The sequence below is a fragment of the Hypanus sabinus genome, chromosome 9, assembly GCF_030144855.1.
Source record: "Hypanus sabinus isolate sHypSab1 chromosome 9, sHypSab1.hap1, whole genome shotgun sequence".
NCBI lineage: Eukaryota > Metazoa > Chordata > Chondrichthyes > Myliobatiformes > Dasyatidae > Hypanus > Hypanus sabinus.
The window spans coordinates 157,461,725-157,489,690 of record NC_082714.1 but is presented as its reverse complement, the minus strand read 5'-3'; the positions used below and the strand labels follow the sequence as shown (position 1 = coordinate 157,489,690).

The following is a 27,966-nucleotide window of genomic DNA, read 5'->3' as shown; positions in this document are numbered from 1 at the left end:
TGCACAGTATTCACACAGATCGAGGTTCCGGTGGTTCAGACATCCCAACTTCCCAGTTTTGGTGGGGCCCAAGGAATACCAAACTAGATATACGAAGTTTGAGACAGGTGGTTTTCTCATTGGTGAGTCCACTGGCTGTCAGTGAGGGGCTAATGATACTTGTTAAAAAGGGGTTTCAATTGTTTTACTATTAATAAACACGTAACAGAGAGAGATTGGAAAAAATGAAGCATTTCAGAAAATCTGTTCAAAAATTATTGTAGAAGCAATGTATCAGTTCTCTCTCTGCTTTGCACTTCTGTGCTCTGGGGTTTATTATGTTTATGATGGTAACGGCTACATGAGTGGGGTGTGGTAAATCGACAGGAATAAATTACGCATTCTTGTTTATTTCATTGCAATTTAGAGCTTGGGACTGGTGGAGCTCATATTGTTTGCTGACTGCTGAGGTAACACTCAATAATGCTTAGTTGCTTGTTTGCCAATTGCTAATAAAGGATCAAATGAAAGGTTCGACTTTTAGACCATAAGACAAAGGAGCAGAAGTCGGCCGTTCGGCCCATCGAGTCTGCTCCATCATTTCATCATGAGCTGATCCAATCTTCCCTTTAGTCCCATTCCCCCGCTTTCTCACCATAACTTTTAATGCCCTGACTACTCAGACTTGACTTACCCTGACTTTTGGAGCAATCATTGGAGCTGTGGACACGTCACCCAAGTATAACAGTCCATATGGTCGCAGGTAAAAGGCAAATGTTCTGTTTTGATTTTGGATTAGCCTTGCTACGACTTTCCTGTCAGTAAAATTTTTCTGTAGTTACACCAAATGAACATCAGCTTTTGGATATGCTGGGAAATTAGAAGCACCACAACTTGGAGCAGCTTATTGATTCATGTTGTGTATTTTGGACATCTCACTATAAAAAAACACCTTAAACCTGTGTCCTCTTGTGGCAACCATTTCAGCCCTGGGGAAAAGCCTCTGACTATCCACATGAGCAATGCCTCTCATCATCTTTTTCTCTTTTATATCTTTTTAGTAATTTTAAGAAAAACATAGATGAAATATGAATACAAAGCGATTGAGAATACATAATTAATAGTTTAAATAGACAATCAGATATATAATAATCAATATATAAGGCCTCCCAAACTCATAGTATTAATGTAAAAGAGACAAAAAAAGGGAAAAAAAAACAAAAAAAAGAAAAAAAAACTAACCAACATGGGCCAATATATAAGGTTAAATAAATATATTAGTGCCAATAACTCCGAACCTCCATCCAAATAATTAAGGATAATAAAAGTAAGGTTTAGGAAAAGACAGTTTAACTCATATGAAAATGTTGAATAAATGGTCTCCAAGTTTCTTCAAATTTAACTGAAGAATCAAAAACCACGCTTCTAATTTTTTCTAAACTCAAACAAGAGATAGTTTGAGAAAACCACTGAAATACAGTTGGAGGATTAATTTCTTTCCAATTCAATAAAATAGATCTTCTAGCCATTAATGTAACAAATGCAATCATTCATTGAGATGAAGCGGATAAACGGTTATTATCCATCATTGGTAAACCAAAAATTGCAGTAAAAGGATGCGGTTGAAAATTGATATTTAAAACTCTTGAAATAATACTGAAAATATCTTTCCAATAATTTTGTAAATAAGGACAAGACCAGAACATATGAGTCAATGAAGCAACATCAGAATGACATCTGTCGCAGGTTGAATTAACATGAGAATAAAATCGAGCCAGTTTATCCTTAGACATATGAGCTCTATGTCCAACCTTAAATTGTATTAGGGCATGTTTAGCACAAATAGAGGATGAATTTACCAATAATAAAATTTTTTCCCATTGCTCAGTCTATATAGGACAATGCAACTCTTCTTGCCATTCCTTCTTAATTTTTTCTGATACATCTGGCTGTAAATTCATGATCATCTTATAAATGATGGCTACTAAACCCTTTTGATAAGGATTAAGGGCTAAAATTCTTTCTGTAATGTCCAATGGACATTCTTTCGAAAAAGACTGTAACTCATTATACAAAAAATTTCTAACTAGCAAATATCTAAAAAAATGGGTTTTAGGTAAATTATATTTATTAGATAGCTGTTCAAAGGACATAATGTTATCATCCAGAAACAGATCACGAAAACATGTTATACCTTTTGTTTTCTATAAAAGAAAAGCTTGATCCATAGATGAAGGCCAAAAAAATAGTTAGATATTATAGGACATGATAAAATAAATTTATTCAAACCAAAAAATTTACGAAATTGAAACCAAATTCGTAATGTATATCTGACTATGGGATTAGTTATCTGTTTATTCAATTTGAATAAAGAAAAAGGAGGTGAAGATCCTAAGATTGAAATCAGTGAAGAATCTTGCACAGATTTACATTCCAAATTTACCCATTGTGGGCAAGCAGCTATAGTCAATTCTTGTGTCCAGAATATTAAATACCATATATTAACTGCCCAATAGTAAAATCTTAAGTTTGGTAAAGCCAAGCCGCCCTCCTTCTTAGGCCTCTGTAAATATTTTTTGCACAATCTAGGATTTTTGTTTTGCCACAAGTACAAAGATATTTTGGAATCAATAGTATCAAAGAAAGATTTTAGAATAAAAATTGGTAATGCTTGAAATAAATATAAAAATTTAGGTAGTATCATCATCTTAATAGCATTAACTCTGCCAACCAATGACAAAGATAGTGGAGACTACCTAATAGCAAGTTGCTTAATTTGATCAATTAAAGGTAAAAAATTAACCTTAAATAAATCTTTATGTTTTTTAGTAATTTTAATACCTAAGTAAATAAAATAATCTGTAACAATTTTATATGGTAAATGTTTATAAATTGGAACTTGCATTTTAATGGAAATAGTTCACTCTTGTTAAAATTCAATTTATAACCAGAAAAGTTACTAAATTGAGCAAGCAAAGACGAAATAGCAGGAATAGATCTTTCAGGGTCAGATATATATAATAACAAATCATCAGCATATAATGATACTTCATACGTCCTCTCCCCACGGGTAATACCCAGAATATTGGGTGATTCATGAATAGCTGTAGCCAAAGGTTCTAAAGCAATGTCAAATAGTAAAGGACTTAAAGGGCAACCTTGCCTTGTACCACGAAATAACTGAAAAAAAGGGATTCTTTGATTATTGGTAAAAACTGAAGCTAAGGGTTTATGGTATATTAATTTAATCCATGATATAAATTTTGAACTAAAATTAAATTGTTGCATTGTATTAAATAAATATGACCATTCAACTCTATCAAATACTTTTTCAGCATCTAAAGAAATGACACATTCTGGTATTTTAGATGAAGAAGTATAAATAATATTAATTAATTTTCTAATGTTGAAAGATGAATAGCGATTTTTAATAAATCCAGTCTGATCTTCAGAAATAATTCGAGGTAATATATTTTCTAATCTAATAGTCAAAATTTTACTAAAAATCTTAAAATCCGTATTCAACAAGGATATAGGCTGATAGGATGCACATTCAGTAGGGTCTTTATCTTTTTTAAGAATTAAAGAAATAGAAGCTTCATAAAAAGATTGTGGTAATTTGCCTATACTTAATGCATCTTTAAAAATTTTACAAAGCCAAGGAGAAAGTATAGAAGAAAAAGATTTTAAAAATTCTGCGGAAAAACCATCTGGACCAGAAGCTTTACCAGAATTCATTGAAAAAATAGCCTTTTCTATTTCAGACTCCATAATAGGTGTATCTAAAAATACGTTATCCTCAACAGTTACTTTTGGAATATTCAATTTCCTTAAAAATTCATTTATTATAGAAAAGTCCTTAGTGAATTCTGATTGATATAAGGAATTATAAAAATCTTGAAAGGCTTTATTTATCTCTTAGTGGTCGGTCGTCAGAGTATCATCTTGTTTACGAATCCTAGTAATCTGTCGTTTATCTGAAACAATTTTCAATTGGTTAGCCAATAATTTACCAGACTTATCTCCATATATATATATAGAATTGGGTTTTTGATTTAATTAACTGACTTTCAATCGAAGAGGATAATAATAAACTATGCTCCATTTGAAGTTCCACTCTTTCTTTATAAAGTTCTTTACTAGGGGTCATTGAATAAATCTTATCAATTGCTTTGATTTTATCAACTAATGTTAATATTTTAGAATTAGTTTGTTTCCTAACTCCAGCAGAGTATGAAATAATCTGTCCACGAATATATGCTTTAAAAGTATCCCATAAAATTCCACTAGAGATCTCTGCTGTAGAATTTGTTGAGCAAAACAAATCAATTTGTTGTTTAATAAAGTTAACAAAGTCTAAATCCTGCAATAAAATAGGATTAAACCTCCAAAATTTAGCATTGATATATGAATCTGTTATTTTAATAGTTAACTTCAGAGGTGCATGATCAGATATGGTAATAGAGTCATATTTACAATCAGTAACATCTATAAGTAAATGGTGATCAATGAAAAAGTAATCAATTCTTGAGTAATTATGATAAACATGGGAAAAGTATGAGAACTCTTTGTCATTAGGGTGTAGAAAACGCCAAATTTCACAAACAGCTGAATCAATCATAAAAGAGTTAATAAGAGAAGCTGATTTATTCGGAAGAATTTGGGTGGGCTTGGATCCATCCATCAAAGGGTTTAAACAACAGTTAAAATCCCCACCCATTATCAATCTATATTGATTCAGATTAGGAAAGGATGTAAATAAGCATTTAAAAAATTCAGGACAATCAGTATTTGGAGCATAAACATTAACTAAAACAACTTTTTGATTAAAAAGTAGACCAGTAATAAGCAAAAATCTACCTTGTGAATCTGAAATTGTTTCATGATGTATAAAAGAAGTTGATGAGTCTATAAAAATGGAAACACCTCTTTGGCTTGCGAATTTGAGTGATACTGTTGGTCCTTCCAAAACCTAAAAAAGTGTTGACTATCCACCTTCCTTACATGAGTCTCTTGCACAAAAATAACATTGGCATTCATTCTATGGAATACTTTGAATATTTTTTTCTGTTTGATCAGATGATTTAAACCATTAGTATTCCAAGAAACAAAATTAATAATCCTATCCATATTGACAATATGTATTACAGTTAACACATAAGTTTAAAAAAAAAGTGAACTCATGAACCCGGAAGAAGGAAGTGAGTTCAAGGAGAAACCGGAAGTCACGGCACTGCAACCATTTTTGTAGTTTCATATAAGCCCATGAAATAAAACTAAGCAAAAAGAGAAAAAAGAAAAAGAAAAATTCCCCTCCCTCCACCCTCGAAACCCCAGGAAAAAAGCCAAAAAGAGGCAAGCAGGCAATCTAATACTAAAATTACCCCTGTGTCTCAAGACGGCAACTCAGACAAAAACAAAATTGAAAAAAAAATACAAACAACCCATATTATAAGAAAGGGTTAGTATAACAAAAGCTAAAATATAAAATTAGTATTATATGTATATATATATATATATATATATATATATATATAAAACAAAAGGGTTAAAAAAATTGAATTGATAAAACCCATAAATGAATAATACTAAATTGGTATTTTAAATGAGAGTTTAAAACTTTCAAACACATCAAAACGGATATGACGTTCCAAGCACTAAAGTCTGTCGGGAAGAAGAAACGCCATTTTATTTTATTTTTTTAAATCTTAATATTTAAATGTTAAAAATATAAAAAAGCGTATACAAACTTAAAAAAAACCCTAATAAGTTATTTTTAAAGCTAATAGATTAATAATATCAAAAAATAATAAAGTCAGAATAAGCCAAAAAAAAAGAACTTTTACCGTATATAAAAAATACATGTAAGCCATACCCAAAAAAAAACATCATTCTGTAAAAGATCCAAATCGATAGACTAATTATTACATTACATTACATTACATTAGTCAACCCGATAAAGTGTCATTGTTCCAAAAAGCTTTGAGCATCCGCTGGAGATTTAAACAGCCGAAAAGTTCCGTCTTCAAAAGTAACTCTCAAGTGTGCTGGAAATAACAGCGCTTGCTTGTAGCCTTTCTGGTGAATTTTCGACATAACTGTTCTAAAAGCCATTCTTGCCATTAAAACTTCAGGGCTATAATCTTCCAAAATACGAAACTTAAATTCTTGAAAGCTAATCATACCCTTTTTCCGGGCTGCCCGAATCAGACGCTCTTTGGTATGAGTGTAATGGATCTGGAGAATTACATGTCGTGGTTTCAAATTTGAATCAGAACGAAAGCGAGAGACACGGTGTGCACGGTCGATTATTGGAAGAGAGTCCAGTACTTCTGAACCAAAGACATCCATTAGAAATTTAGAAAAGAAAACGGTAAGATCACCGCTCTCAAATTTTTCCGGAATCCCAATTAACCGAAGATTTTGTCTTCGAGAGCGATTTTCAAGATCAGTAATTTTAGATTTATAACGATCCATCTGTTGAGAAGTCCAAGTTTGCTCTTGTTGCAAAGTTTCAATTATACGATCTTTCTTGCGAGCGGCTTCTTCAAGAGCCAAAATACTTGCTTGTTGTTTTTGTAATTCCAGTGTAAGTGTTTGAAGTTTTTCTTCGAATGATTTTAAACGCTCATCAAACGCAGTGAGCTTTACGGTTATTTTTCTCTCCGGTCCTTCAAATTTATCTTCTATAAGCTTCGCAATTGTTTCTAAAGTTATCGGTTCTTTCGTCTGTTTTGATTCTTTTGCTTTAGACATTTCAGCGAGTTGAAAATAGTTCAAATAGTTAAAAAGAAAAATTCTGTATGTTTAGACCCCTTCGAATAAATATAAAAAGATCATTTAAGGGGTGTTTGTAGGTTAAAAAGACGTAAAAGGTTTGGAGCAAAGCCAAACAGCAGTTTACTCCATAAGCGCCATCTTGAGACCTACCTCTCATCATCTTATACACCTCTATCAGGTCACCCCTCATCCTCTGTCACTCCAAGGAGAAAAGGCCGAGTTCACTCAACCTGTGGCATATGGCATGCTCCCCAATCCAGGCAACATCCTTGTAAATCTCCCCTGCACCCTTTCTATCCTTCCTGTAGTGAGGCGACCAGAACTGAGCACAGTACTCCAAGTGGGGTCTGACCAGGGTCCTATACAGCTGCAACATTACCTCTTGGCTCCTAAATTCAATTCCATGATTAATGGAAGCCAATACACCATAGTCAACCTGCGCATCTGCTTTGAGTGTCCTATGGACTCGGACCTCATGATCCTTCTGATCTTTCACACTTCCAAGGGTCTTAATACTATATTCTGCCATCATATTTGACCTGCCAAAGTGAACCACCTCACACTTATCTGGGTTGACCTCCATCTGCCACTTCTCAGCCCAGTTTTGCATCTTCTCAATGTCTCGCTGTAACCTCTGACAGGCCTCCACACTATCCACAACACCTCCAATGTTTATGTTATCAGCAAACTTACTAACCCATCCCTCCAGTTCCTTATCCAGGTCACTTATAAAAATCACAAAGAGTAAGGGTCCCAGAACAGATCCCTGAGGCACCCCACTGGTCACCGACCACCATGTAGAATATGATCCATTTACAACCATTCTTTGCCTTCTGTGGGCAAGCCAGTTCTGGATCCACAAAGCAATGTTCCCTTGGATCCCATGCCTCCTGACTTTCTCAATAAGCCTTGCATGGGGTACCTTATCAAATGCCTTGCTGAAATCCATATACACTACATCTACTGCTCTTCCTTCATCAATGTGTTTAGTCACATCCTCAAAAAATTCAATCAGGCTCGTAAGGCACTACCTGCCATTGACAAAGCCATGCTGACTATTCCTACTCATATTATACCTCTCTAAATGTTCATAAATCCTGCCTCTCAGGACCTTCTCCATCAACATACCAACCACTGAAGTAAGATTTACTGGTCTATAATTTCCTGGGCTATCTCTACTCCCTTTCTTGAATAAAGGAACAACATCCGCAACCCTCCAATCCTCTGGAACCTCTCCTGTCCCCATTGATGATTCAAAGATCATCGTCAGAGGCTCAGCAATCTGCTCCCTCGTCTCCAACAACAGCCTGGGGTACATCTGATCTGGTCCCGGTGACTTATCCAACTTGATGCTTTCCAAAAGCTCCAGCACATCCTCTTTCTTAATATCTACATGCTCAAGCTTTTCAGTCTGCCGCAAGTCATCCCTACAATCACCAAGATCCTTTTCCATAGTGAATACTGAAATAAAGTATTCTTTAAGTACCTTTGCTATCTCCTCCGATTCCATACACACTTTCCCACTGTCACACGTGATAGGTACTATTCTTTCATGTCTTATCCTCTTGCTCTTCACATACTTGTAGAATACCTTGAGGTTTTCCTTAATACTGCTCGCCAAGGCCTTCTCATGGCCCCTTCTGGCTCTCTTAATTTCCTTTTTAAGCTCCTTCCTGTTAGCCTTATAATTTTCTAGATCTCTAACATTACCTAGATCTCTGAAACTTTTATAAGCTTTTCTTTTCTTCTTGACTCGATTTATTACAGCCTTTGTACACCACAGTTCCTGTACCCTACCATAGCTTCACTGTCTCATTGGAACATACCTATGCAGAACTCCACACAAATATCCTCTGAACATTTGCCACATTTCTTCTGTACTTTTCCCTGAGAACATCTGTTTCCAATTTAAGCTTCCAATTTCCTGCCTGATAGCCTCATAATTCCCCTTGCTCCAATTAAACATTTTTCTAACTTGTCTATTCCTATCTCTCTCTAATACTATTGTAAAGGAGATAGAATTATGATCATTATCTCCAAAATGCTCTCCCAAATTCTGAGAGATCTGACACGTGACGAGGTTCATTTCCCAATACCAAATCAAGTAGTCTCTCCTCTTGTAGGCTTATCTGCATATTATGTCAAGAAACCTTCCTGAACACACCTAACAAACTCCACCTCATCTAAACCCCTTGCTCTAGGGAGATGTCAATCAATATTTCAGAAATTAAAATCTCCCATCATGACAACTCTGTTATTATATGTCCAAGATCTGTACAGTTAATAAAGATGTTGCAATGCAATTCAATAATCTATCACTGCTTAAAACCAATGGAAACAAAGCTGATTGCAGCTGTACTTCTCACTGGATTCGTGTTGGAAACGTGGCTGCAGGTCAGGAATACAAATGCGTTTAAGAAAATGGAGCTTTAGACTCACAATATCAACTATCCTGCTGGCAAACATATAGTCTCCAGTAAATAAAAGCAAAGATCTCAGAGCTAGGGTGAGGAGAGGATTATAATATAAAAGCAAGAATGCAATGTTAAGGCTGTTACTGTTAATGTTAAAGTGCTGGTGAGGCCTCATTTGGAGTTCTGCGAGCGTTCTTGAGCCCCTTATCGCAGAAAGGATCTGCTGTCGTTGGAGACATTTCAATGGAGGTTCACAAAAATGATTCCAGGATCGAAAGGCTCATCATATGAGGAGCATTTCATGACTCTGGGCCAAAAATCACTGGAATTCAGAAGAATGATGGGAGATCTCAGAGAAACCTAAAAAATATTAAAAAGGTCTGCACAGAATAGGCTTGGAGAGGATGTTTCATCAGTTGTGGGAGTCTAAGACGAGAATAGAGGTACGTCCATTGAGAACAGAGATAAGGAGGTATTTCTTTAGCCAGAGTGTGGTAAATATGTGGAACTTATTGCCACATGCAGCTGTGAAGGCCAAGTCATTGGGGTATACTTGGGGCAGATGAGTCAGTGCCTGAAGGGATATGGGAGAAGGCAGGAAATTGAGAGAAATGCATCAGCCACGACAACATGGCAGAGCAGGCTTGAATCAAGAGTGTTGGAGTGGTACAGGAACATGATGCTGAGGTAGAACAGCCATAATGCTGAATAGCAGAGAACTTCAAAGGGCTAAAAGGATTACTATTACACTGGACTCTTCCAATCTCAGCTCATTTCAAGGGAAGGTTCACTGCCTTCTGGTTGTTGGAGTAATATAGAGAGTTGAGGCAGAGAATACCAGCCCGAGTAATAATTACCTGTTCAATAGTTTTCTCTTGTTCAGCCTGTGTCTGCCCAATACATCTGTACAGGTTGCGGTTTATGATGTTGTTCAGGATTGTCCGTGCCTCTTCCAGCTCAGTTTGAGAGGAATTCAGAATCTGTTCAAAGATACTGTCTGTAAAAACAAAATACAATATCAAAGAAAAACATTATAACAACATGTAATTGCATTGATCTAACAAACTTTTGTTTCTGGTTGACTTAAAGTGAATTAGGAAGATAAATGTGTGATTCGTACCTATTAGCAATAGAGTTCGACAGTTATAGAGCAATGCAGCACAGACCCAGGCCTACCTTGTACATGCCAAACTGTTATTCTGTCGAGTCACTTTGGCCTGTACCTGTACCATAGTCTTGTAAGGAAAATGTTCAAGGTGATTCCTACTTGGTATACACTAAAATAAAAAGGAAGTCTAAAAGACAAAATGGTGCTAATTTGCAGCGGGATTATTTAGGAGAGTACAAGAGACCCAGTCCACAGCAAAGTTTGAGAAAATTAAGGGAGTACACGTGTACAGCCATAACAGTGGAAGATGGTGAAAACATGACTTTCACTAGAAACTGAATTCATGGTGCATGTATCAAGCACATGGAACAGTGCCAGTGTAAGGGGCTTTTACGGGTATAAAAGGGGCACCTGCTTGGTGCAAGAGCTGAGTGTTTTGTCTAAGGCTAGACCACGGCTGGTGGTTAGCATTGTGACAGGGAACAGTACATTGAGAGAATCAGAGTATGTCGAGTCAGAATTAGACAGATTAGAGAGAGGAGAGGCTGCGTGAAAGTCTGTTGGCATTCCACAGATCAGCTCATTTAGAGGATGATATCTATTATTATTATTTATTTTAAATTCTTAAAATTATTTAAAAATTCATTATGTGTTTTTTCCTGGTTCAGGTCAGGGTTTCACATATATAACCATCTAACAATTACAGCAGAGAAATAGGCCATCTCGGCCCTTCTGGTCCGTGCCGAACGCTTACTCTCACCTAGTCCCACCGACCTGCATTCAGCCCATAACCCTCCATATATATTCCTAAACCAATGAGATGACACACATGTGCAAGGCCACAAGTAAACACGATTGGAACTAGCACAAACACATTGAGTTCAGGAGCTGAGAGGTAATGTTGCCGCTATATAGGACCCTGGTCAGACCCCACTTGGAGTACTGTGTTCAGTTCTGGTCAGCTCACTACAGAGAGGATGTGGAAGCCATAGAAAGGGTGCAGGAGAGATTTACAAGGACGTTGCCTGGATTGGGGAGCATGGCTTATGAAAACAGGTTGAGTGAACTTGGCCTTTTCTCCTTGGAGTGACGGAAGATGAGAGGTGACCTGATAGAGGTGTATAAGATGATGAGAGGCATTGATTGTGTGGATAGTCAGAGGCTTTTTCCCAGGGCTGAAATGGTTGCCGCAAGAGGACACAGGTTTAAGGTGCTGGGGAGTAGGTACAGAGGAGATATCAGGGGTAAGTTTTTCACTCAGAGAGTGGCAAGTGTGTGGAACGGGCTGCTGGCAACGGTGGTGTAGGCGGATACGATAGGGTCTTTTGGATAGGTACATGGAGCTTAGAAAAGTAGAGGACTGTGGATAAGCCTAGTAATTTCTCAGGTCAGGACATGTTCGACACAACTTTGTAGATCAAAGGGACTCTGTTGTGCTGTCGGCTTTCTGTGCTTCTATGTTTCTAAGAATAGCAGTACAGAAATCAAAATATTACTTATCATCCTCTAAATGAGCTGAACTGCAGAATGCTGACAGACAACAACGGACTCAGCACCGATCCCTGCGCCACACTAGTCACAGGCCTCCAGTTAGCGAGGCAACAATTTACAAACTACTCTCAGGGTTCACCTATGAAGCCGATGTAAAATCCAATTTACTAACTCATCCTGAATGCCAGGAGACCGGACGTCCTGTTGTTAACAGTCTCCTCCGAGTTCTGCGTCCAAGGAGTTTGTACTTTTCCAAACAAAAAGGAATAATTTTACATTCATTTAGAAAAGTGGTTAGTGATGTACACTTTTCTGCTTAAAATCTCTCAATGTTATAGTTTTAGACTGCAGACCCTGAGACCAACCATAACATGATAAATGAAGTCAAGCAACTCTTGGAATTCAATTCCATGGCACAGCATGATTGTCAATGGAATACCCATCCGCTGAGTACATTGCAAACAGATGTGGACTTTTGTAAGGGAATCAAGGAATACAGTGATGGTGCAGAGATAGAATTTCTGCCATGGTCTTCAATAGTAGAGAATGTTCGATGGGCCAAATGGCCTTCTGTTACTCTGGATTCTTACTTTCTTCACTTGTTTGAAGGGAAGGTCTCATTCCCTTCCGCCTGGAGGAGTAATCAGAAGGTGCAGTGATGTGTACGTAGTGAAGTTCCGGAACAGCCACGGTTCCTCAACCATTTGGTTCTTGAAGCAGCTGACACAAGCCTAGTCACCCCATTTACCAATACTATGACCAGATTGATTGTGTATAATTTGTTTTATTTTGCAGTTACTGCCTATTACCCAGCTGGTGTTTAGGGCAGCAAAGAAGGTCCATTGTCTCTGTCTGTCCATGGCCATCTTCTCTATTGTGCCCCAGATGTAACTCAGGGTCCTCATTTCTGCCTCAGTGATGTGGCATCAAGTTGACTTTGGTCTCTTGTGTTTCCTCCACCCTTCAGGGGTCCAGTGAAGTTCTGTCTTGATGATGGAGTTGGCCTCTCTTATCATCATGTGCCAAATCCATCTCCAATGTCTCCTCATGATGATTGTGGCCGTTCTCTTGATGACACTGAAAGAGAAGGGCATGGTTGGAGATCCTTCTTGGCCAGAAAATACAGAGTTCGTTCCGGAGGGTCACTGTATGAAATGACGACCATTTGGCATTGAGCTCAGCCGGAAGTGAAGTTCTGCTGTTCCCAATGTCACGAGATTTAACTTTGTCAGACATTATAGCATTCAAACCCTGCCACAGCTGTTGAACATCCCTCTTTGATTCCAGTCTAGTCTGAAATCTCCACTTTGCCTGAGAGACAGCTTTGCAGAGATCATACCTGCACCTTGATCTCCAAACTTGAATGCCTTTAATCCGGCTCTCAGAGCATTCCAGATTTCATTGTTCATCCAGGGCTTCTGATTGGCAAAAACCCTGAAGAATTTTGTGGGGACACACTCATCCATTGCTGTTTTAATAAAGTTTGTAATGACTCTGGCATAGTCACTCAGCACCTCAGATGAGTTCTAACACAGCCCAGTTCACTGACTCAAGGCAATCCTGCAGCCGTTCCTCTGCCTCCCGAAACCACCTCTTACTTGTCTTGATCTCTGGAGTCTTGCTCTTTAGACACTGCCTGTATTCAGGTAGTGGAGGTGCAGCCAAATGATCCGACTTGCCAAAACATGGTCTCCGGAATGAACGGTAGGCATTCTGTATCGTAGTGTAGCGGTAATCTAGTGCGTTGGGACCTCTGGTGCAACAGGTGACATGCTAGTGATAATTGGGCAGAATTTCCTTCAAACTGACCTGGTTAAAGTCACTGACTATAACTTACAATGCATCAGGATGTTCTGTTTCTTGTTCACAGACAGCTTCCTGCAGTTTCACAAATGTTTGCTTATAATCAGCTGCTGGTGGTGTGTAAACTGCAGTCAGGATCACAGATGAGATCTCCATGTGCAATGGTCTACATTTAATCATTAATTGTCTTCATTCAGGGGACAAGAAGTTGAAATAACCCCAACGTTGATCTACTTAAGAGAATTGACTAAAATGCTTATGCTGCCACCTTTTCCCTTCTCAGAGCTGAAGGTTTGATATATTCTGAAAATTGTAAAACCTTCCCAGTCATACCACTGCATCAGGTGTGTCTATATTTAACCAGGTTTCAGTGCAACAACAACTGAGATCTGCCTTATCTGTCTCTTAGACAGCAGCCTTGTCCTAAGATCATCAACCTTATTTTCCAGTGACTGCACATTCGCCAACAAGATACTGGGTAGAGGAGGCCTCATCCCCCTGCACTTCAGCCTGGTTCGAATTCAATCTCTCCTGCCGTGTTTTCAGCCATGTCGTTGACCCTTAAAGGCACCACTACCCTTAACTGGTCCATGTTCAACTGTTGAACGTGAGATCTGAAGATCATTGATGTCACTTCATTGTCTGTTGTTAAGAGGAAATTTATATTCTGCAGATGCCATAAGAGTGGTTCAAAAGGAGTATACTTAAGAGGAAAACTAGTACAATTTCCTGCGGCCCATTGAGAGTCGCCAATGTACACCAGTGCCATCTTAGAGTGGGCTGTTGATCAGCCTGTTCTTGTCATGTCCGCTGGGTGAGCATCACGTCCGTTTATGGATTTCATGTTGTGGAAAGAATGTCCATCCTTTGACCAGATAGTTCATGGCACAGAATTTTAACAGTCTTTCACCATTGTTATTCATTGTTTCAGATCCATGGTGCCCATGACCCTAGTGAAGTGCAAGTTGATAGAACATAGAAATCTACAGCACATTACAGGCCCTAGTTATTCCCCACTTTGGGGTTTAGATCTCCCATGATGATGGGAGGTCCATGGCATGGTGTTAACTCTACCTCCCATTGCAGTTGCTCATAGAAACTTACCTTTCTTCAATATCACTATCATTAGTCGGAGCATAGCACTGGATCACAGTCGTGTTCACTTGCTTCCCTCTCAGCCTGACTCTCATCAGTCTACTGTTCATTGGTTTCCACTCCAGCAAGCACTTCTCAATGGCTTTCTTCAAAATGACAGCTACACCATCATGATGCTGTTACGAATTCCCGTAAATGGATCACTTACCAGCAAAGATAGAGAGGTCCGTTGAAGTTTGATGGTACTATTTTTAGAAATATTTATTGATAAAGGGCACAAAAATAAGATTAATGCAAACATACAGATAATATATGTCGTCAATACTAAATCTAAGCACGGGTATAATAATAACTAATAAGAAATAGCTCTATCGTTGTCTAGGGGTTAATGTATTGTCCGATGGAAAGATAACAGTCACTATCAGTTCGTTCAAGCTGCAGCGTTGTTGGGTTTAAAAGTGATGCGGTTTAAACTTGCCCCAGGTCTTTTAAGATGCCAATCCGTTGAGTCAGGGTAGCGGGCTTCCCCGTTGTTAGCTAAAAGCTGTTTTCCCGTGGTTCCAGCCACGGAATCGAATGCACGTGGCTTCCTTCAGATGACTTCCTGCTGTTACGTGGTTGCTTAACGTTTCTTCTGGTGCGTCTGAAGGCGTTGTTCCCCAGACCCTCTTTTATACTTCCTCATGTGGTCTCCGATGTCAATCAGGTTGGGATGATGCAATCCCTCAACCAGCCCACTCTGGTCATCCCCTGAGGGGCTTCAATGAATAGTACAGTACTCAATACACAACTTGGTCTTCCAGAGACAATGGCCATGTCCCGTAGCTTTACATCACCGGGGAAATGAGGCATTTTGCACGTCCCATTCTCATTTCCTGGGCCCCTTGACCCAACCCACCGGTGATCTTGTGATTCTCACAGAGGGGGCTACGGATGTAACAATGCTAACCATCTTCCCTTACCGAGTATAAAACTGTTTTACCAGTTGCTGCCTTTAGCCTGAATAAAGGAAAGAATAAAGGGGAGAAAGGACAGACAGAGAGCAGTTACTGGAAGTTTGAGAATGCAATGTTCATTTTGCCAGTTTGGAGATAACCCAGATGGAATAGTTTGTGTTATTTTTTGGTAATGGCATCTATAGCCCAAGGAACTTGGCCTTGGAGATGATCAATCCAGCTTAAGAAGTGGGTTCTGAGATGGAGAAAGAAATTTAGAGTGAAATTTTACACCAAGAATACCAGAATTGAACAGTCAAGAGGTTGTAACTATTACTGAATATCCAAAGAGAAGAACTGCAATATCCTCAAGTAGGGAAGGGGAAAGAGGCAGGGTGATGGAGGCCAGTTGGACCAGGACCAGAGAGAAAAGAATAAAGCGGACAAAGGACAGAGGGGGAGCAGTTACTGGGAATTTGAGAATTCCACGTTCATGCGCTAGGTTGAAGATTACCCAGATAGAATACGGGGCGCTATTTTATAACAAAATGCAGCAGGCTTTAGTGGTGACAAGTTTGCCCAGAAAAAACTGCAAAAAAGGAATTGATCTTCAAATAAACAGCAAAAGAATGGCGGGCAACAGGGGAAAGACTAGGGCAGTGGGATTTATTGGTGGACACTCACAAATAGGTAGCAATAGCTGGATGGTCTTGTCCTGTGAAGTGAATATCCAGGATTAAAGAGTAAATTCTAACCAAACTTAAGGACAAAAGTACTCACCTGTGAGTTTGGTGTAAGCCTCCATGTCACCAATGGCTGTTGACATTCTATACTGCTCCCCACCCGAGCCGCTGATCAGGATGTGTGGATCTGCCAACACCATTGCTTCCGTGATCCTAATGGATGAACATGTTGAGAATCGTGTCAGTACTGTTGTCCACACAGCCTCCTTCTGATGTTGACAGCAAACACAAGAAATGAATGTGGGAATGGCTTCAGCTTACTTGGGCTATGGGAGAGGAAGGGTAAGGAAACATGTGTTCAGATTCACCACTCATCAGCAAGACCCGAGTGAACAATGCAACAAACACTCCACATTCTGGTTAGTAAAGGGTGTGTGGTGAACTATGTGACTGTCGGGACACGCCCCCTGCTGACTGCTCCTGTGGCTCCTCCCACAGGCCCCTGTTTAAAGGAGATCTGAGGCCTGACGCTCGGCCTCAGTCTCCAGGACATTGTATGATAGACACTCACTCCTGGTTCCTTCTTCCAGTCAATAAAAGCCGATATCTCGCCTTACGTCTCAGTGTGAGTTATTGATGGTGCATCAGGGTGTGACCAAATTATCTGCCAGTTAGTAGCCAAAGGCTGACCCGTGTGGTCACAGTGCCTTTCACACAAGCCAGTGCCCTTCACCAGCACAAGGGCTGGGAGAAGATGAGTGGGTGGACACAAGGGTGTAAAATGAATAAAAAGCACCATACCAGCCACACTTCAGGAATACTCACATGCTCTCAATGATGTTGGCCACTTTGTGCTGACAGGCCGTGCGATGTAAATTATAACGTGTGTTATACATGTTATATAAGTTGCCAACTACCTGTAGAGCAAGATAGAAAATGAGAGATCATATCACCATGTTTGTTTCAGGAACAGATCCCAGCAGTGACTGGTCCTGTCACTATGACACTGCAGGCATTGAAGAGTGTCTACGTGCAAGTTAGTCACCGATCTCATGATGATACTTTTATCCCAGTTAGCAGATCAGACAGATACCAATATCTCTGCTCCATCACATAACCCCATTCATTCAGGGATGTTAATCTCAAATTATTATCCAACAGCCATTCCTGTAAACTGACCGATGTCCAAACACCACCCTTAAACCTTTGTACTTCTGTTATTTGTGGCCCTCCTCCCCATTTTGCTTAATTTTCCATGTTTAACTTTAAATTGTTTTTATATCTGCAGATGAATTTCTAAATGATCAGCAAGTTCTGAATGAGTGAGAGCATGGACCATTACACCACAGTGCCGACTATTGAAACTACTCCACACTCAATCCAACACTTTCCTCCTACATAACCCTCTGTTTTCCTTCCATCTGTGCCTATCTAAGAGTACCATAAATATCCATAATGTATCTGCCTCTAACACAACCCCTGACAGAGCAGTCCACACACCCACCACTCTCCCAGTAAGCCAAACCTACCTCTGACACCCAACTATATTTCACTACAATCACCTTAAAATTATGCCCCCTTGTATTATCCATTTCTGCTGTGGTAAAAGGTCTTTGGCTGTTCACTCTATCTATGCCTCTTATCAGCTTATATACCTCTATCAAGTCATCTCTCATCCTTCAATCCAGGAGAAAACCATATCCTTGTGGCTCTTGAACTCAATCCCACAACTACTGAAGACCAACAAACCAAATTCCTTCTTAATAATCGTATCAACTAGTGCAGTAACTTTGAGGGCTATGAATGTGGATCCCAAGATCTCTGTATTCCTCCTCACTGTTAAGAATAGTACCATTATCCCTTGGTCTAAGTTATGGCTACCCTAAAGTCTAAATCTTCTTTTCTACTGTAGCTTAGTGAAACCTTTCTCAATGATCCACCTCTGAGATCTCTGCTGTACTCTGACTCTTTAACCCCGTGCACATTCATTCATCATCTCTCTCTGGTGCTCCTCCTCAGTCCTTTTCTCCATGTTCCACTCTCCTCTCCTCTCAGATGTCTTCTTCTTCAGCCTATTACCTTTTCCACCTATTGACACTCAGTTCCTCACTTTACCTCCCCTTCCCCACTCACCTACCTTCCCCCCAGCTGACTACACCTATCCAGCTTCTACTCTTTCCCCCTAACTTCTTAGTCTGGCTTCTTCTCATTTCCTTTCTACTCCTAATGTAGGGTCTCAGCCCAAAACATTGACTCTTTATTTCCCTCCATTGATGGTGCCTGCCCTCCTTACTTCCTTCAGCACTTTGTTGATGTTACTCTGGACTTCCAGTATCTGCAGAATCTTTTGTGTGTACTTCTCAATACTGCTAGTATAAGTACCTTTGAGATAATATTTCTGACTGACAATGTACAATCGTTACAATTAGCTCAGTCTGGATAAGCCAAGGATTTTCAAACCAAACTCAAGAGACTACGCGGCTTCTCAAAACATTCATCACCTTATCTCGAACGCATATGATCTTCATATTGTTGACTTCACAGACTCGAACATACTTCAGGATGCGTTGATAATCAAAGTTGTTCTGGATTCCAAGATGGTAATTGTCCCTTCAGAGATAAGAAAACACATTAATAGCATCCTCTGTCGTGTCATTGGTAACTGGTTTATTGTGACATGTACTGAGATGCAGTTAAAAGCTTCAGTGTCACTTTCCATCCAATCACATTGTTCTAAAAGACGACTATGTCAAAGTGGGAGAAAGGGAAAAACAATCTTAGCATGCAGATAGTTGCAGAGAAAGTGCATGCAGACAAGTGTAGTGGGAGGGTTGCAACAAGATAGATTAAGAGATCAAGAGTTCATCTTTATCATTCAGTAGGACTGTTCATAATTCTGATAACAGGAGAATGAAGCTGTCTGAACATGGTGGTACGATATCAGGCTTTTCCATCTTCTGCCCAATGGAAGGAGAAGGCGAGAGAATGTCCAGGGTGGGAGGGGTCTTTGATTTCCCAAAGTCCATGACAAGGAAGCCCGGGTTTCATGCTGGCCAGAGATGTGGCTGCATCTCTCTGCAATTCCACAGAGCATTTCCATATCAAACTGTGATCCAGTCAGGATGCTATGGTGCATCAACAAAAATCCGTGAGGATCAATGGGAAATATGTTGAATTTCTTCAGCTTTCTGAACTGAATTGAATTAAATTAAATCAAATTTCATTACTTACATCCTTCATATACATGAAGAATAATAATCTTTACGTCTAAATGTGCAATGTGCAATTTACAGAAATTTATAAGAAATAGCATGTACAACAGGACAGTCAATATAATATAGAAATGCAGTTGTGTCAGCATGAATTAATCAGTCTGATGGCCTGGTGGAAGAAGCTGTCCCAGAGCCTGTTGGTCTTGGCTTTTATGCTGTGGTACCATTTCCTGGAGGGTAGCACCTGGAACAGTTTTTGGTTAGGGTGACTCGGGTCCCCAGTGATCCTTTTTACACACCCATCTTTGTAAATGTCCTGAATAGTGGGAAGTTCACATCTACAGATGCACTGGGCTGTCCACACCACTCTCTGCAGAGTCAAACAATTGAGGGAAGTGCAGTTCCCATACCAGGCAGTGACGCAGCCAGTCAGGATGCTCTCAATCGTGCCCTTATAGAAAGTTCTTGGGATTTGGGGGTCCATACCAAATTCTTCAACTGTCTGAGGTGAAAGAGGCACTGTAATGCCTTTTTCACCACTTAGCAGGTATGTATAGGACCACGTGAGATCCTCTGTCATGTTTATGCGGAGGATCTTAAAGCTGTTCACCCTCTCAATCCCAGATTCGTTGATGTCAATAGGGGCTAACCTGTCTCCATTACAACCAGCTCCCTTATTTTTGCGACATTGAGGGAGATGTTGTTTTCTTGACACCACTGTGTCAGAGTGATGACTTCTTCTCTGTAAGCTGCCTCATTATTATTTGAGATTAGGCCAATCAATGTAGTGTCGTCAGCAAATTTAATAAGCAGATTGAAGCTGTGGGTGGCGACACAGTCATGGGTATACAGAGAGTAAAGGAGGGGGCTTAGTACACAGTCCTGAGGGGCACCTGTGTTGCAGGTCAAAGGGGCAGAGGTGAGGGAGCCCACTCTTACCACCTTCCGGAGATCTGACAGGAAGTCCAGGATCCAGCTACACAAGGCAGGGTGGGTGAAGGCTAAGATCTGTGAGCTTCTTGCAATGGTGGGTGTAAGAGGTAATGGAAAACACACACACACTCATACACATGTGCACACACACAACTTCAAACAAGAGAAAATCTGTAGCAACACACAAAATGCTGGAGAAATGCAGCAGACCAGGAAACATCTGTGGAAAAGAGTACAGACGATATTTCGGGCCGAAACCCATCGGCAGGACTGAACTTGACCATGACTTGGCCATTTCTAATTTTCAAACTGAAAGCTCCCAGCAGAAACAATTAAACCTGGTCCAAATTAACTTTCCCATGTTCCAGGTGTGGTCCTACTGAGAAAAGTCAGAGATGATGAAACGCTCATAAGCAGTTGATGAAGACTACAAAGAGGCCTACATACCTGGCCAAATAATCCCACTTATCGACATCAATCCCAGTTCGCTTATTGGCAACGATTTCATACAGAAAGCTTTTCTCCTTAGGACGACCTTCGTACAGCCACTGGGGAGACTAGATAGCAGAGTTAGTGGTGAGCAGTGCACAGGGAGTGAAGATGGATCCACCACTCAGGCTCTCCCTCATTCCCTCCACATCACACAGACCGAATGCAACCCCAGTGGGAAAACCAAACTGTACTGGCCCAGGATGAGATGTAGCATATCCAAATACTATACTCATAATATTTCCTACTTCTTTCTATGCTGCCTCGATGACTGCGTTGGTGCTGCTTCCTGCACCCATGCTGAACTCTGCAATTTCATCAGCTTTGCCTTCTACATCCACATCATTCTCTGGTCTTTACTTGGTCCATCTCTGACACTTCTCTCCCATTTATCGATCTCTCTCCTTCCCTGGAGTTAGACCATCTATCATAAAGCTACTGACTCTTACAGCTACCTTGACTCAAAAGCTTCCCACCCTGTTACTTGTAAACATGCTATTCTCTTTTCTCAGATCCTCTGTCTCTGTATCTGCTCTCAGGATGAGGCTTTCAGGTCTGGAACAGCTGACATGTCCTCCTCCTTCAGAGAACAGCGTTTCCATCATCTACCATCAATGCGTCTTCTTCAATTCTTGCACATCTACCCTCACCCCATTTTCCCTCCAGAATAGTGAGGATAGAGTTCCGCTGGACCTTACCTACCACCCCATGAGCCTCTTCATCCATGCCAGCATTCTCCATAACTTCTGCAAAGCCCATTTTCCCTGTCCCAGATTCAACAGGGATTACTCTCTATGTGAATCCCTTGTCCACTTGTCTCTCCCTACTTACCTCCCTCCTGGCACTTACTCTTACTCCTCCCTCACCATCATTCAGGGCCCCAGACAGTCCTTTCATGTGAGGCAACACTTTACCTGTAGGTCTGACAGATCATCTATAGTATCCAGTACTCTGGTTCAACCCCTGAGACATCTGTGAGAGTTGATGTTAATTGGGGGAACCAATTCATCAAGCACATTTGGGATTTTGCCATGGCCATCCATTTCGATTTGAATTCTCATTTTGACATGTCAGTTCATAGCTTCTTCTACCGCTGCAATGAGGCCACACTCAACATAGAGGAGCAACAACTCATGTTTTGTCTGGTAATGTCCAATCTGTTGGCATGACCATCAATTTCAATAATGTCCAGTAATTTCTCCCTCTCCCCCTTCTCTCTTTTTCCACTCCCCATTCTGGGTCCCCTATTACTTCTCTTCTCCTCACCTGCCCATCATCTCCCTCTAGTGCCCCTCCTCATTTACTTTTGGCCATGGTTCACCGTTCTCTCCAATCAGATTCCGTCTTCTTCAGAGCCGTACCTCTTCCACCTATCACCTCTAAGATTGCTACTTCATTCCCTCTCTCCTCATTTCACCTATCATCTGCCATATTGTACTCTTTCCCTCCCCTCACCTTCTTATTCTGGCTGCTACCTGCTTCCTCTCCAATCCTGATGAAGAGACTCAACCTGAAATGTTGACTTATTTCTTTCCATGGATGTTGCCTGATCTGTAGTGTTCCTCCAGGTTTTCCAGTACTTGCAGAAGTTCTTGCGTTTATTCACACTTCCAGATACTTTCTGATGCCATCTAAGTTAGCCTTTCTCCAATTTTGAATTGCAACTCAGGAACCAGTCCTAAGTTTCTCCATAATAACCTTGAAATTTTTAAAATTATAATCACTGTATCTAAAATATTCCCCTGCACACATTTCTGTCACCTGCCTAATTTCTCCTACCAAAGTGCATGACCATACACTTCCTGACACTATATGCCATCTGCTATTTCTTTGCCCATTCTCCTAATATTACTAAGTCCTTCTGTAGCCTCTAGCTCCTCAAAACTATCTGCCCCTCCACCTATTTCATATCATCTGCAAACATCGCAACAAAGCCATCAATTCCAACATCCAAATTATTGATATATAATGTAAAAAGAATTGGTCCCAGCACAGACCCTGCGGAACATTACAGTCATGGGTAGACGACCAGAAGAGGCTCTCTTTATTCCCACTCTTTACCACCTGCCAATCAGCCACTGCTTTATCCATGCTAGAATATTTCTTGTAATACCATGCGTTTGTAGCTTGTTAAGAAGCCTAATGTGTGGCACCTTGTCAAAGGCCTTCTGAAAATCCAAATACACAACATCAACCAATACTCCTTTCTCTACCCTGCTTATTATTTCTTCAAAGACTTCCAACAGCTTTGTAGGCAAGTTTTTCCTTTGAGGAAACCATGCTGACTATGGCCTATTTTATCATGTGCCTCCAAGTACCCTGAGACCTTATCCTTAATAATCGACTCCAACATCCAACACTGATGTTAGAGTAACTGGCCTCTAGTTTTCTTTCTTCTACTTATCTCTCTTCTTGAAGAGTGGAATGACTTTTCAATTTTCCAGTCTTCTGGAACCATTCCAGAATCCTAGCGATTCTTTAAAAATCATTACTAATGCCTCCACCACCTCTTCAGCCACTTCCTTCAAAACCCTGAGTGTCCACCATCTGGTCCAGATGACTTATCTATATTCATACCTTTCAGTTTCCCAAGAACCATCTCTCTAGTTATAGTAACTTCACACACTTCATAACCCCTGACACCTGGAATTTCCACCATTCTGCTAGTGTCTTCCACAGTGAAGACTGATACAAAATACTTATTCAGTTCATCAGATGTTTCCTCATCCCTCATTAATACATCTCCAGAATTATTTTCCAGTGGTCCGATATCCACTCTCACCTCCATTTAACACCCTATGTATCTGAAGAAACTTGATATCCTCTTTAATATTATTGTCTAGCTTACTTTCACATTGCAGCTTTACCTTCTTAATGACTTCTTTATTTGCCTTCCGTTGGTTCTTAAAAGTCTGCCAATCCTCTAACTTCCCACTAATCTTTGCTCTGTTATATGCCCTCCCTTTGGCCTTTTGACTTCTCTTGTTAGCCACAGTGTGTCATCTTGCCTTTAGAATACTTCTTCCTCTTTGGAATGTATATATCCTGTGCCTTCCAAATTACTTCCAGAAATTCCAGCCATTGCTGCTTTGCCATTATCCTTGCTGGTATTCTTTTCAAATCAATTCTGGCCAATTCTACTCTCATGACACTGTAATTCCTCTCACTGCACTGTATTACTGATATATTTGACTTTAGCTTCTCCTTCTCAAATTTCAGAGTAAATTCATTCATGTTATGATCACTTACCCCCAGGGGCTCTTTTACCTTAAGCTCTCCCATCAGCTCTTGTTTATTGCACAACACCTAATGCAGAACAGCAGCTCCCCTAGTGGGCTCAACCACGAGCTGCTCTAAAAAGCCATCCCATAGGCACTCTAGAAACTCCCTCCCCTGGAATCCGGCACCAACCTATTTTTCCCAATCTACCTGCATGTTGAAATCTTTCATGACAATTGTAACATTGTCCTTTAGGCATGCGTTTTCTATCTCCCATTTTAATTTGTAGGTCACATTCTTACTACTGTTTGGGGGTCTGTATGCAACTCCCATCAGGGTCTTTCTACCTTTGCAGTTCCTTAGCTCTATCTACAATGATTCAACGCCTCCTACCCCATGTCACCTCTTTCTAATGATTTGATTTCATTTTTACCAAGAGAGCAAAACTGTCCGCTCTGCCTTGGCATTAAGCTCCCAGCTGTAATCTTCTTTCAGCCATGACTCCGTGATGCCTACAACATCATACCTGCCAATCTGTAATTGTGTTGCATGTTCATCTATCACATTCCGTATACTGCGCGAATGCAAATATAACACCTTCCGTCCTGTAAACACCCTTTACGATTTTGTCTGCTTTTATGTTGCAACTCATCATGTTGACTGCAAGTTTGTCCTAGGCAGAGCCTTTCCTCACAATACAATGCCTCTGTTGGTAAACTAACTCCCTCATCTTCAGCACTATTATCCGCCTTTCCTACAATACTTCTTGCATTGAAATAAATGCTGCTCAGACCCTTATATATATTGATTAAGGAAATCTTCCTGAGCACACTTGACAAACTCTATCTCATCCAGTCTTTTCATAGTTTGGGAGACCCAGTCAATATGTGAAAGGTTAAAATCTCCTACTATCACTGCCTTATTTTTCTGCATGTCTGTTATCTCTCTACAAATCTGTTCCTTTAAATCTGTGCTGACTATTGGGTGGTCTGTAATATAATCATGTTAATGCAGTCATTCTTTACTTACCCTCAGTTCCACCCATAGAGTTTCAATAGGAGAGCCTTGTCTCAGTATAGCTGTGACATTTTCACTGACTAATAATGCCACCCCTCCTCCTCTACCTGCCCCTCTATCATGTCTAAAACACCAGAAGGCTGGAACACTGAGCTGCCAGTCTTGGCCCTACCGCAGCCAAGTCTCACTGCCTACATTACACATTGCATTGAAATAGATGCAGCTCGGAACATTAGTCTCACCAGGATCAATGTTCTGTTTCCCGGGTTTGTATGTAGGCTTAACATCTTCATTCCCCACAGCCCATCCAGTAGCTACCCTAGTACTCTGGTTCCCATTCCCCTGCAACTCTAGTATAAACTCCCCAGAGCAGCACTAGCAAATCTTCAAGAAAGATTATTGGTCCCCCTCCAGTACAGGTGCAAACTCGCCTCTCTATACAACTCTCACCTTCCCCTCAAGAGAGCCCAATGATCCAGAAATGTGAAGCCCTCCCTCCTGCACCATCTCCTTAGCCATGTGTTAAACTACATTATCTTCCTATTTCTGGCCTTACTAGCTCGTGGCACTGGCAGCAATCCTGAAATCACCATCATGGAGAACCTCTCCTTTAATATAGCACATAAACCTTTGAACCCACCCTACAGGACCTTGTCACCCCTCCTGCCTATGTAATTTATACCAGCATTAGACATGACCTCTGGATTTTCACCCTCCCCCATAAGAATGCTTTTGACTCATACAATGAAGGAACCACATTCTCATCGCCAGAACCTCCTCTCTGGTCCTCTAGCCAATGGCTCCACACTTTATGTCTGAGACTGACTCATCGCTGCTTCCTCAAATCCAGGTCTACTAACGCTGGACAAGTCCAACGACGGCAGTGACAGCCACATCATGCAAATGAATAGTAGTGATCAGGAGGCAAAAACATTAATTCAATTATTTAATGAGCAAACACAAGGAAATCTGCAGATGCTGGAAATTCAAACAACAACACACACAAAATGCTGGTGGAACACAGCAGGCCAGGCAGCATCTATAGGGAGAAACACTGTCGACGATTTGGGCTGAGACCCTTCATCAGGAGTCCTGACGAAGGTTCTTGGCCTGAAACGTCAACAGTGCTTCTCCTTATAGATGCTGCCTGGCCTGCTGTGTTCCACCAGCATTTTGTGTGTGTTCTTTGAATTCAATTGTTTATCTCTCTTTTGTTTGGGTGCGCATAAAAGTAAAATTTCCAGCTTATATTCCAATTGCTTAGCTAAACAGTGTCACTTACCTTTTTCTTTTCTTCTGCACCTTTGATCAGTTCCTTTATAAATGTCACATCTTGTGACCCCAGGTCATATATTTCCAGCCAATCTTTTAAAGTATCGGAGGAAATCAAGTATTCGAACATCGTTATCGAAGCATCCTCATGCTACACCAACAACAAATCAGAGGAAAGAGTGAGTCGTCATTCTATGGAAATGGTTAATATTAGAATTAACAATTTATTGTGCTGGAACAACAGTTCAGTTTACTGCATTAGCCCCCATGGACAGGAAGCTGATGTAGCACCACACAATGCCAGCAACTCATGTTTAAATCAATATAAATGTTTGTCACTTCACACAACATGACAACAGGCCCTTCAGCTCAACTGTTCCATCCTGACCAAGGGCTATAAAAGCTATTCCCATTTGTCAGCATTTGGTGCATAATCTTCTAAACCTGTCCCATTCATCTACATGTACAACTATCTTTTAGAATTTGTTAAATTGTACCTTCCTCAACCATTTTCTCTATCAGCTCATAGTACGTACATACAGTATCTCTCTCTGTAGTCTCTCTCACTCTCTCAAGTCAAAATGGCATCCTTGTAAACTTTGAGGCATTTATTCTGAGACCAGGTTGACTAAAACTGAACACAACATTCCCAATGTCATACAACTGCAACGTAATGTCCAACTTCTATACTCAAATCCTGAATGATGAAGGCCCAGTGTGTGAATCGCCTTCCTCTCCGCATAGTTCAGCTGTCACCACACTTTCAAGAAACCCATCTGATTGCCCAGATAACACATACAAAATGCTGGTGGAACACAGCAGGCCAGGCAGCATCTATAGGGAGAAGCACTGTCGATGTTTCGGGCTGAGACCCTTCGTCAGGACTAACTGAAAGAAAAGATAGTAAGAGATTTGAAAGTAGGAGGGGGAAGGGGAAATGCAAAATGATAGGAGAAGACCTGAGGGGGTGGGATGAAGCTAAGAGCTGGAAAGGTGATAGGCAAAAGGAATCATTAACGGAAGTCAATGTCCATGCCATCAGGTTGGAGGCTACTCAGACAGTATATAAGGTGTTGTTCCTCCAACCTGAGTGTGGCTTCACCTTGATTGCCCAGATCTTGTCCTAGAAACAGATAGTAAACCGTCACCTCTAACCACAGCTGTCTGTTTCAGGGATGGCCAAGACTAAGACTGACTGCTCCAGAGGACAATAGACAACAACATGGCTGCAACTCCAGAGTCACAAATGGACCAGGCTCTGAGCACCATGACCATGGCTTTCTGTCCCAGATCTGATCCACTTCAAATTAGCCTACCACTGTGAACCTTTGGATTTCTTGCCCTGTTGCCATCTTATCCACATGGCACAGACAGATCTATGACACTGAGCCATGCCCATTGGAAGCTGGGTGGATACGTCTCCTCAGAGTGCATACAACATATATGACATTGTGATGTACCAATGGTGAAGGGAAATGAAACAGATACCAAACTCAGAAGTGGTAGAAGAGTCATTATGACATTCCCTTTGCTGGA

The 27,966-nt window shown here is 40.5% G+C and overlaps 1 protein-coding gene across 2 annotated transcripts in view; it reads right to left on the bottom strand.

Annotated features, from left to right (window-relative positions):
- The window catches only part of LOC132399951 (deoxynucleoside triphosphate triphosphohydrolase SAMHD1-like), a 37,773-nt gene that overhangs the window by 8,131 nt on the left and 1,676 nt on the right, over positions 1–27,966 (bottom strand). For both annotated transcript variants that reach the window (XM_059980921.1, XM_059980922.1), the window contains exons 4-9: positions 26,441–26,581; positions 20,881–20,990; positions 18,790–18,898; positions 17,114–17,205; positions 16,386–16,501; positions 10,031–10,170 (exon numbers count right to left, since the gene is read on the bottom strand). In XM_059980921.1, the coding sequence (XP_059836904.1) occupies positions 10,031–10,170; positions 16,386–16,501; positions 17,114–17,205; positions 18,790–18,898; positions 20,881–20,990; positions 26,441–26,581 (708 nt within the window). The remainder of the gene's footprint in view (positions 1–10,030; positions 10,171–16,385; positions 16,502–17,113; positions 17,206–18,789; positions 18,899–20,880; positions 20,991–26,440; positions 26,582–27,966) is intronic.